Source organism: Montipora foliosa, chromosome 6 (genome assembly GCF_036669935.1).
Source record: "Montipora foliosa isolate CH-2021 chromosome 6, ASM3666993v2, whole genome shotgun sequence".
Classification (NCBI taxonomy): domain Eukaryota; kingdom Metazoa; phylum Cnidaria; class Anthozoa; order Scleractinia; family Acroporidae; genus Montipora; species Montipora foliosa.
Window position 1 is genome coordinate 7,457,504 of NC_090874.1, and position 11,797 is coordinate 7,469,300.

The 11,797-nt window shown below is 38.8% G+C and overlaps 1 protein-coding gene across 2 annotated transcripts in view; it reads right to left on the bottom strand.

The window, feature by feature from the left end:
• Nucleotides 1–11,559, bottom strand: part of LOC138006547 (protein O-mannosyl-transferase TMTC1-like) — a 56,118-nt gene extending 44,559 nt beyond the window's left edge. Inside the window, exons 1-12 of one of the 2 annotated variants that reach the window (XM_068852939.1) lie at nucleotides 11,042–11,559; nucleotides 9,889–9,962; nucleotides 9,528–9,683; nucleotides 8,606–8,690; nucleotides 7,442–7,741; nucleotides 6,316–6,437; nucleotides 5,650–5,895; nucleotides 4,986–5,099; nucleotides 4,426–4,486; nucleotides 4,002–4,084; nucleotides 3,052–3,102; nucleotides 1,765–1,925 (exon numbers count right to left, since the gene is read on the bottom strand). In XM_068852939.1, the coding sequence (XP_068709040.1) occupies nucleotides 1,765–1,925; nucleotides 3,052–3,102; nucleotides 4,002–4,084; nucleotides 4,426–4,486; nucleotides 4,986–5,099; nucleotides 5,650–5,895; nucleotides 6,316–6,437; nucleotides 7,442–7,741; nucleotides 8,606–8,690; nucleotides 9,528–9,683; nucleotides 9,889–9,962; nucleotides 11,042–11,536 (1,948 nt within the window). In that variant the 5' untranslated portion in view covers nucleotides 11,537–11,559. The remainder of the gene's footprint in view (nucleotides 1–1,764; nucleotides 1,926–3,051; nucleotides 3,103–4,001; nucleotides 4,085–4,425; nucleotides 4,487–4,985; nucleotides 5,100–5,649; nucleotides 5,896–6,315; nucleotides 6,438–7,441; nucleotides 7,742–8,605; nucleotides 8,691–9,527; nucleotides 9,684–9,888; nucleotides 9,963–11,041) is intronic. The other variant, XM_068852940.1, reaches the window with a different exon arrangement.
• Between the last annotated feature and the right edge of the window lie 238 nt (nucleotides 11,560–11,797).

Here is an 11,797-nt window from a genome sequence, read left to right on the forward strand (position 1 = left end):
CGGACCCTCAGAATGGACTACATATAGAATGAGCATGCGCATTACGTTTGGGCGTCGGTATTTTTGACGGCGAATGCTCAGAATGAAAGTCGTTCTTGTGTCGTTCTGTTACTCCTGGGGGGTGCGGGGATGGCGCAGTGGTGAGCACTCGCCAGCCACCAACGTGGCCCGGGTTCGATTCCAAACGCGGTGCCACATGTGGGTTGAGTTTGTCGGTTCTCTTCTCTGCACGGATTTACTTTTAATATTGCGTAGTACTACATAGATTGATATACATTTGTTTAATTTACCAATATTATATACATACTTTTAACTAGTATATTTTCTACCACAAATTGTAAATTTTTAATTATAAGCTTTTTAATATTTGTAATTATGTATTGTATAGTAATTATTTCAATTGACTGTGACGCGCCGGCGATTATATTTTAAGGTAGCTGGCGCGATAGAAATGAATAAATTATTATTATTAGTTATTACCGAGAGGTGACTTGATCTACGTTGATTGTTAATTTCACTTTACATTGCCCCCAATTAGTGCTCCAGCGCTAGAACGACTACACACTGAAGTAAAGTTCCTTTCCTGTCCTTCCTTTCCAACCTAAGACTTACTTCTGTCTTAATCACCCCACGAGCAGGCTCCTCGCGAAGCATGCGTTTGCCAATTCAGTGGACAAGCGTTCTCCTCTTTGCTTGCTATTCTTGGGTTTCACTCACGTGATCAACAGCCATGTTTTTCAACGAAAACAAAAGAAGACGTTGGTCAAAAACCAACATTTGATTTGATTTGCGTTAACTTGTTAATTTCAATTTACAGTGTCCCCGATTAGTGCTCTACGGCGCTAGAAGATTAGACACTTTATTTAAATAAAGTTCCTTTCCTTTCCTTTTTTTTCATAATAATAGCTTTCAATTCCCGGAGGATTGGATCGGGACACCAACATGGCCGCCATTTCATTGTTTGGGGCACCAATATGGCGGCCGTGACGTCATGTGAAATCCAAGAATAGCCATTTCTAAAGCCCGGTTTACACTACAGAAATTTTTGGGCACGGCTCGGGTGAAATTGGCACGGGTCCCAGAAAAAAAGGTTCGGCTGGGATAAAATTTGCAGCGTAAACAAAGTGTCAGTACCAAATTTCATCCGTGCCGAACCAAAATTCTTACCCGTGCTGCGACCTTCGGCGAGGTAGTCAGAGCACGGGTGAACATGGTACGGGTGCTGAAAAAATAGCCACGGTTCGGATAGAACAAGTAGTGTAAACACTTTAAAGGGCCAAATTTGAGCCTTAATTCATACAGGCTAGCGGTTTTTTGCGTGTATTTCAAGATGGCTGCTCATTCTCCACCAAAATCACGCGGACGTTCTTGGTTATAATTGAACTGCGCATGTCAACAAGAGAAGTTACCCGGGCACGGTATTTTTGATACGGTAAAAATGGTGTAGTGTAAACAAAGTTTGCCGAGTTCTTTTTAGGCACCCGTGCCAATTTCACAGGAGCCGTGCCGAAAATTTTCTGTACTGTAAACCGGGCTTAATATGTTCCCTTTTTCAAGCTCGATTTGGATTTTCAATTTTCAAATGAAAGTTATTGTATTCTAGAGCCAGTGAATCAATCAATCTAATCGGTATGAAACTTGAAATAGCAAAGCTAGTCCGGACAGGTTGCGCAAACAGGGACGGGAGGACACTAACTTTAATAAAGTGCTTGTCATTGTAAGAGTGAAAATGCCATGCACCTGTTTGTCCCTCTTGATCCTCACCTATCTTTCCCATGAAAACTGCGTAGTTGTTGTGCGCATCAGCATTCTGTGGCTCTAAACTCAGGGCCTTTTTATAGAAAACTTCAGCTTCCTCTGCTCTTCCTTGATCGTTCAGAACACCAGCAAGATTCATCACTGCATCAAAGTATGTCGGATTTATCCTGTAAATATTAAGTTTGCTCAGTGTGAATTTCTCCATCATTAGCAGGCAAACAAACACAGCTAGAGGGCCAGATAATTAATACTAAATAATGAAAGGTATAATTTATTAATACCCCCGGTAATTACTTTGTTGATAATAATTAATAACACAGCAATAATTGATTCACAATTATTAAAATTAATGTTGAGTTAATATTGTTTTAAGTATAAATTATAAATCAGACATTGGAGATAATTTTCCTCAGCGTGAATTTATTTAATATGATCAGTTGACCAGAGGTCTTGAGAAGTCCCAGCCGGGTATTTTCTGCACTGGGAAAACTACATTGCTAGTTTCTGTTTTTTGCTGATAGTTTAGGCCCATTTAAAAAAAAAGGACTTTTAAATACGTTTTTAAAAAGTTCACGACTTTCATTCGCGACTGGACGGATCGTGTTTCATAAATGTTGATTCAGTGTATGCCAATGAGAACTGCTTGTCATACGTTATCATAATAATTATGCATTTTATTCGGCGCATGTCAAATGCGACGTTTGAAACCACTGTCGAACTTCAGTCGAATATTCGACTCGCTCAGTCAAAGATGCGGCAGAAGCCGAATTTAATTCAATAATGTCGAATTTAATTGATTCAAACGTCGCATTTCACATGCAGATAATTCTCGAGTTGTATTCGGCACATGCGAAATGCGACGGTTCAGCCGAAACTAATGACCTTGTACCGTTTACTTTGGTTCAGAGCTGCGGTTTGTTTAGTTTTAAAATCTCCTTATTTGGATGTAACGTAGGTCGCGCATTTTCCCGCGAGCATCGATCTTACTTTTGTTCATATTTGGTTATAAAATTGGTTATTGCGCATACGTTCTGCGCATCTCGAGATACTCGAGTTTCCTATCGGTGATGCTCACTAATACAGGGATATTTTTGCGCGGTTTAAAACTATCCGGATAAAGTAAATCTTAGTAAGTAGTCTTGGTATCCAAAAAGAAACTTGGGGGTAACCATGCATTTTTGAGATAATTAAGCTTCAATTTGAGAAAGAACGCCATACATTGCTTTGTATTTTAAAGCTTTTTACAAATATTATTTATGAATTATATTGGAAAACCGTTGCAGTTGCATTCACCTCAGCGCCTCTTTAAGCATCTTTTCAGCCTCAGGTAAACGTTTCAAAGACCTGATGGAGAAATATTTCACTAAGAAAGAGGATGAACACACCAAACATTAGCTACTATACTGTTCTAAATTTCATCAATCCGTTCGCGGGAAAACAGGTCGTGAAAGGGGTAGATACGTAAATGGGGTCATGATCAAAATTGAAAAAAACATGGGAATTAGTTACTGGAAAGAAACAAATATCCTCTTCAATTCAGTACCCCTTTTGGTGACGATTCCCTCTTTAAAGGTTACAGGAGCTCATCAACAGCACACAACCAGGGCCGTAAGCGAAAAAAAAAAAGATATGACTGAGGCAATGTCCATGGTTAAATTCTCTTCGTAGGTATTTTAGGTGTTTATGATGAGTACATTTTGAAGACAACACTGAAATCACGCTTTATTTAATAAAAAAATCACGAAAAAATGACTGAGGCAAGTGCCTCGGTTTGCCTCAAACTGGCTACGGCCCTGCATGACAACTATGAAACGGAGTGTTTCGACCAAACTGTTTTAAGACTTTTTTTTAAATATAAGATTCTGCCAGCAATTCCCCATCTTCAGTGAAATAATTAATCATGTAAGCTAACGGTCTGACTTTGCAAAAAATTCGATCCGAAAAACATCCTGTAACATCCTGTGAAAAAAGACCTTATGTAAAAATATATATAGGTCACTAACTAATACACAGGAGTAATAATAAACTTCTTTTTCCACAATCGTTCATCTGAACGTTTCAACGCATACAGTGTTTTGTGAGACCGCTTCATTAAGCAATTAAAGGACATTGTACTGTAGGTGCCTTATTCCGGGGCGGGGGGGAAAGTGCTATACGGGGAGGGGGTGGCGGAACCGTAAGCAACTATTTACCCCTACTTTTTGATAAAGACCTACTGAGATACAGTAGGAAAATTGACTTACGCCATACGTGTCCCAAGATTGAAATACGAGTTTGCATGGTAAGGATCATGCCTAATGGCTTGATAAAAATGCTCCAAAGCTTCCTTTAAATAAACAAACAAGCAAACAGTATATGTTGTTGGAAATTATGAGCTTGAAACTTGAAACTGTGAAAGTTGTACAAGAAGTACAGCCTGAAACATAATTGATTGCCACGTTGACTAAGGGAAAAGTTCTGCCTTTGCTTTGTCTTCTGCAAATGGTTAAACGTACTGCAGCTACAAATTTCTCATATGGAAAAAAAAACAATTTTCAATAGAAAAACCCGGCACTGAGACGTCCTTTTAAACAAGGCAGATGTGAATTTACAAACTTAATAGTCATTTGTATAAACCTTTAATAATATTAATTTAGCTTCACAACAGAATTTAAAAAATGGCAATACCTCATTGCTGTCCAAAAGAGTACCTAAATTATTATGAGCACTGACATGATCTGGAGCCAACCTAAGAAATAAAATTGATGTGCTAAGGCTAAATTGTAGGCTCGATTTCTGCCAGTCACTCGAGTTCGGGTATCCTTCCCGACAAGAGACTGCCTGGGGGGAAAGTATGGAAAAGTTCATCTTTTATCACACAGAGAAATTAAGGTATGACCATTTTGTATTGGTGAGTCACATTTTCCCAACGAGTTCTGTCCAAGACTGCAGCTCCTACAAAGTGGTCAGAGCATCTGAACTAGTAAACAGAAGGATTCTACTTATTTGAAGAGCATGTTTACTTTGTTTTTCAACTATAAACAACTTTTCCCATTTTAAGAGCACAACTTTGTTTTTCCACTATCAACAAGTTTTCATTGGTGAAAACCAGAACATACAGGTATCTGTTTCCATTAACGTAAATGCATTTGGCTTGCTTTCATTCTATTTACCCTACAGTAAGCAAATTTACCTTTGACCTCAAATAACTGAAAAAAAGGCATTCAATGGAATTGTTGCGAACTCACCGAAGTGCTGCTTCATAATGGTGTATAGCTTCCTTGTCCCGGCCAGCATCCTTCAGAAAGTTGGCAAAGTTATAATGAGCTTTAGCATTGTGAGGCAGGGTTTCAACTCCAGATCTATGAAAAAAATCATTCAAAAAGCTCTATTTGTTCTTGGGCTTAATATTTAGACTGCAGGGAGTCTCCTTCTTCGCTGAATTTGGTACCGAATGCAAGGCTAACCAAACAGTTGAGTGTACAATCTAGATGTGGGGGGACTGGAAACCGTTACACTTGGGCTTTCTCCTGGGCAGATTTTCAGACAAAAGGTAGACTGCACTTGATATTATGGATAAACCAAAATATTTTCTGACTTACAACCAAGATATTTAAACTAAAGCCGTGCATCATTACATGGTGCTATCATAATCATTATGGTAATTATCAAGGTAAAGAGACTGTTTCTGGGTATAACTGAATAGTGGAATAATATAATATTGATATTGCATGGCAAATTTCATGACCATAGCATTTGAAACCCCAAATTTTGAGATTACATTAATTTTGACAGCAGGGACTTGGTAGGGCATAGCAACCTGAAGCGTTGGTAATTTGTAAATGTGTGCACTGCCATCAAGTCATTTGATCATCTATGAGTAAGATGAGTTTCAAGCTTTTATTGTTATACCTGAACAGGGTCTCCCGGCTGCTCCACACTCGGTTATGAAGAACAACTTTCCAGCAAAATAGTCCAATTAAAACAAAGACTGCGAACAACCAAATTTTCCTAAGCTTGGAGATCACCCCAGTGTCTGAGCTAATCAAATCCACCTTTCTCTCACTTTGATTGACCATGCGAAGATCTGAAGTATTTTGCCTTCCAACGCTTACCAATTTGTTGAGGCCGCAAACAACCAGCACACAAAAACCCATGCTTTAAAAAGAAAGAACAATGTTAGCAGTTAATTGAAAAAAGATGTGTTTCTGATCAAGTTCTGGTTTTTTTTTTTACATAAAGTGGGAAAAAAAATGAGGCAAACATCTAGCCATCTTTACTCAAAAAGCTTAATAGTCAATAAAGGCAGTCCTAAATGGGCAAGATGGGACTATCTTGCACATTCAGGTAGCAAAATGTGAGGAATTCACCTCGACTTGCCAGCTCACTGAGCCTGCAGTACAATTATTCACAAAATTAATTTTATTATTCCATGAGCACACGTTGGACATGAGATGGTAAATAGCCAATGTGGAGGGTAGTGCAGAGTTGACTATTAACCCGTATAATATCCAACATTATTTTGCTCAACTAGTTGCATGCAAGAATTCACAGTTCTACATGTTAAGCTTCACAAACCTTGGCACATACAAAATTCTTTCTGCAACAACAAATCCTACTCTAAAGAACAAATTGGATGCTGGTAGGAAAGGAATAACCAAGAAAGCCAGTGAAAGGACAACAACGTCCTGTTCGTTGGGCTGAAATACAAACAATATGGCAAAAGAGAAAGTTGAACAGTTTGTCTGATAAAGTTGCATATTAATGATTGACAATCATTGATGATGACCACCACAACATTATTAATACTATTACTAATTACCAAAGGTAAAATAATAATAATAATAATAATAATAACAGCAATGATAATAATAATAATTTTAACTTCATTTAACTTCTTGATACTACAGTCATACCAACCCTAAATAGATGAGGGAGATACAATAATTTTTTATAATTTAACCAATTTGAATGAGACTGGTAAAGTCATATTTCAGGTTAAAAGCCAAAAATTATCATTTCAGTGTAGCATTGAAACTATAATCCAGGCCTTCTGATAGGGTGCGATGAAAAAAAAATTGCAAATTGTGCGAAATTTGCAGGGCAGATTATGCGATTAGAAAGGCCAATTATGCAATAAATATTGCAAATTATGCTATTTTTCTCTGAGCAATTTTAAGCTTGTTTTTCAAGGTTTCAGGATGAAAAAAACACGTTTTTAATGCCCTAAAGACATTTTGAACATAAGGGAACAGTAATTATAAATCAATCGTAATATCAGAAGGCCTGTATAATCACAGCTAACCACTCTGATGATTACCATTGGACAAGCAATTTTCAAAGGAGTCTAAGATCTGCACTTCAAATAATTATACATTATTTCATTCATCAAGTCCTCCACAGGAACACAGGAGCCCAACAAATTGACCTGCTCCCAACTATAAAGTGGCTTGACTCTGCTCAGTTGGTAGCTAGAGCATTGCACCGGCACGGCGCATACATCATGGGTTTGAATCATGTTGAAGCCGCCTGAATTTTTCAGGTGTCTATAAGAGACCATAGCTTACACTGGATTGTCCAGATAACTGAAAGGATCAGTTGTCTCCTTCATCTATAACTTGCACTTCAATATAATAGTAGCATGATTATTTTATTTCATACGTCAAGCAATATTGCAAATAATTATCTTTACTGCACAACTCACATTAATATTTTTTGATAGCAAACCCAAGTGGGCCAAAAGTGCTGCTACTACAACGAAAACAAATGTTGCTAAATTACGAGAATCCAGCACCGTTTCCACTAGTGGTATGCTGCCCATCTGCCAATCGTAGCTCAAGACACTTGGCGAGAGCAAGAGCCAAGCATTACATACAATCAAATACCAATAGGTCATGATGCGAGTGCCAAGAGAGTCTGAGAATGATGCTGGATTGTCCTGCTTTGTGAAATGTGGAAGATGGCCTCCAAGCATCCATATCCTGAAGGTCATAAGTGATAAAACCTGTGTGAGGCAATTTAAAAAATTACTATGTTTGCATGAAAATTTAAGCTTGTAAAGGCCATGTAATCTGGTTTAGAATGGTTTAGGATTTATAATAATCCACGCATCATTAATACACCAAAATGTTTGACTTACGACTAAGGCAAAAGAGTTTTTGAGTCATTATCAAGTATGTAAAGGTTAACCTGATAGTCCATTTTTTTATTTGATGAGGATGAAAATAATGAAGTTTGACTTCTTAACATTCGGCGCTAACTTGTTAGCTGTTAGCCATTTATAGACTTAACGTAGTTCAAAGTTAAAAACAAGCTCCAGGGTTTGAAAATTTTTATCAGACAGTGAGCATATAATAAACTTGTGTCGTCAGCAAACAAGTAGAACGCTAGTTTATCAGATGACCTGTGGATATCGTTGACAAAATTATAAGAGAAACAGCAGAGGTCTAAGACAGAACCTGGTGGGACACCACAAGTCATAGGTTGTTTGCTGGAGATGTCAGGTCCAATTTGAGCTGATTGAATGTGGACCGTTAACAACCGAACAAACCCATGAATGTATGTGAAAGGAGGACAGACCACAACACCAGGAGTCTCCCCGTGTTCAACTCAAAAGAACTATTAACTTAAAGGTAACAGAATTACATCAAAGACTAAGTTAAACTGAGAATGCACAGTAAAGTTGAATCCAGGACCACCTGAGATAGATAGAGCCCGCAGTCAGAGCAAATTTATAACCAAAGCATCCACCTACCAGCACACTAACCAAAACCATCATAAAATATAACTCAATAAATAAATACAATCTCCTTTGAGCATTACAAACAGCAACACATTTGATTGAAACTTCCATGAAATCGAAACTTACTGTTGCAGAAAGTATGAGGATCCTCATCAAAAGCAGCTTAACTGTTCCACTTTCAAAGGACAGAATTTCTCTAGTTCTTAAAAGCCTGTGGCAAACAAGATAATGAACAATAATTGATATTTCTATTTCTTCTCCTTTGCAGTGCCTAGGGAAGTGTCAATACATGTACTCTGACTATGAAGTTTAAAGTGGAATGAGAATGGGGGGGAGGGGGGGGGGGGTGTGGTAGGAGGAGGAGGCTGAGAGATGAGAGAAAGAGGGGAGTGGAAAGGGTGGAGTGGAAAGAAGGGAGTGGCTCCTTCCCCACAGAAATGCACCTGATCAGACACACACCCAATACTATTTTGACATCTAACACAAAGTGTCCCTTTAAAGTCTAAGGGTGCTTTCCTTTTGTCAAAACTGGCCAGCCAGACCCATCATTTTGCAAAGAAAATGCAACCATTTGAAGGAACACTTGCATGACATTCCCTCGTATTCTTCTGGAGGAGTATATATCATCCTCAAAGTGAGTTAATTTGAAAACGTTGCAGAGGTATCCTTCCTTTTGCCCGGTCTGGCCGGTCAGTTCTGTCAAATGAAAAGCGTCCTAAGTCTTTGCTACATATTTCCAACCATGAAGTAATGGTAAAAGTTTACGTTATTTTTTAGCTTAGGGTAAATGCAGCTGTTTATCCTAATACTTGAGGAGCAGAATTTGGGAGACACTTTGTGACAATAATTGCCTGTATTCAGAGGAACAAGTGATTTTGAAGTTGGGGAAAAGAGCAAGGGGATGGACGATTATTGAAATCTGCGTGCACCTAATTAGGGGCATTTCTGGAAATATCTGTGCCTGCCCTTCATTTTTCTCTCCAACCCACTACACACACACATTAAAAATGAAAACCCAACATAAGTGCCAACTCAGGGCAATCCTCACCTCCAAAATAATTCCTTGTTGACGACTAAACAATCATAGATGACGCAGATGCCAAATACAGTAATGCCATGCTCCTTCACGAGCATTGCCATGGAACCAAAGACAACACAGACAGCTATGTACATTAGAGAGTAACAGACCTCACTTTCTGTTGACCTAAATGATATAAGGATAAGTGTCAAGTCAGAAGTGTGGGAAGTCCATGTTTCATAACATTTTCCTGGTTCAGAACCAGGAAAGCTATGATGGCTATAATTTTAGGCATTTTATCTCTAGTCTTGGTCACCATGAGAAAATGCGTTAATAACAATAGTTCACCTACATAGTATATCAAGGAAAGGCAAAAATTAATCACAAATACCTTACGAAAGCCAAGAATGAGAGTAAAATGAGCAAACATCCCAATACATCTGCACGTCCTACAACGCCAGTCACCTGATAAATAATTAACTATGTTAAAAGAATGTACACAGCAATGAAACTGAGTGGAAAATAATTACATTGCATTTATGAGCTCCAGGGTAAAAATTCCTTTAAAAGCTCAAGATGGTTTGGAGCCATCTTTTACTACTGTGGCATAACAAAAATTGTGGGGAGGAGTCCTGTTGTCTGATGCTTGTCTGAATGTTAAAAGGTCTCATGTTGGTGCTTTGTCAATGTTTCACGTTGCTGTCGGAAATAAAGGAAATTAAAACAAATGATGTTGTTTGTTGCGGTTTCACTTTACGTTCTGTCGGTACTTTATAGGCCATGTCACTTGTTGGAATTTACCCTGCCAGAGCCTCCTATAAGGGGAGGTTGAAAGCAGGTAGTATAATCCGCATGAAAGAATATCCAGACGCCTTGAATAATTGGAGGAGTGGTAGGGGTAAGCGTTTTAATCTTCATTCTCTGTAGTCTGTTGAAGAGGACTGCAGAAGAAAGTAGCTAAGATAACTCCACCCCTCAAACTCTATACAACTTAAAACATAAAAAAGACATTTGTTTATAATCACACTTTTTGTTATTCATATTTGAGCCAGGTCCCACTGGGACAAAAAAACCGTAGTTTCAGCCGCCAATGAGGCCCAGTTTCGATCCAGTTAGCATGTAAATAACAACTGGTACAGCTGCTGCTAATCCCTTTGCACTTCACCATTGTTTTTTTTTTTTTTTATACACGGAGGATTTCATTAAGAGTTTTACTAGGAAACCACCAAATCTTAAGTTAGTGTTGATGTTTTAGTACAATGACCGGATAGGTTGAAAAATTCGGGTTGACCAGATCCAACCTAACATCAAGGAGGAGCAGGAGTGGGGTTAGAACAGATCCATGCGATGAATTAGCCACTGTCAAAATACCATGATAATACTATTAGCTTGTCCCTCCAAAATTTTGCATAAGCATTGTTTTTATTTTCTCTTGGGACTTACAATGGTCTCAAATTTTGGAGGGACAAAGAAAGAGTATTATGGTATTTTTGATAGTGGATAATACCAAACAAAACTTCTTTGACACCAGTGAACAAACTTACAGCTTCCGTGTGAACAGGGTGTGTAGAAAACAAAAGACCGGCTAGGACGGCAAGTGGGAAGGACTTAAAAGCCACCACATCGCACATATAAGTGTACAACAAGCAGACCAAACAATGCAAAACAACGTTCACCGCATGATAACCAAGAGGGTTGAGTCCGTGTATGGCGTAATTCATCCGAAATGTAAGCGTGCAGAGCGGTCTGTACGACTTATGACTTGTATTGCTCCACATTGGTTTGCCCCAGAAGTCGTTGGAGAGTAAATTTTGCAGTGGAGTTTCTGGACGAATGTCCAAGTTGTCTTTGATCGCGAAAACATCGTCGTGAACCAAAGCGTACTCAAGGGTGTTCAAATAGCATGCAATAGAGGTGAATGCAATTGCTCCGTATCCTAAACGTTTACACAACTCCGGCAAAGGAATATTACAAGGAACACACGAGTTATTTTGGCGAAGTTGCCCTCTTGATGTGTGACCGCCAGACTTGACGCCCATCTTCGAACCATCTTGGATAGACAACCCTCCCCTCCCCCCACAAAGATGTTTATTATTGCACCAGCCCTCCTGTTAGGGCGGGAAATGTTCCGTTTTCGGCGAATATTTTAGGCCGTTAATATTCTTCCGGTTTTTGAAACTCTACCCAGCCAAAAGAAAGATAATGTTTTCTTTGTTAGCACGATTCTTTGCCATTGTTCTTTGGACCGCGCACCGGTGACTCAGTTGGTTGAGCACCGGGCTGTCACGCGGGAGATCGTG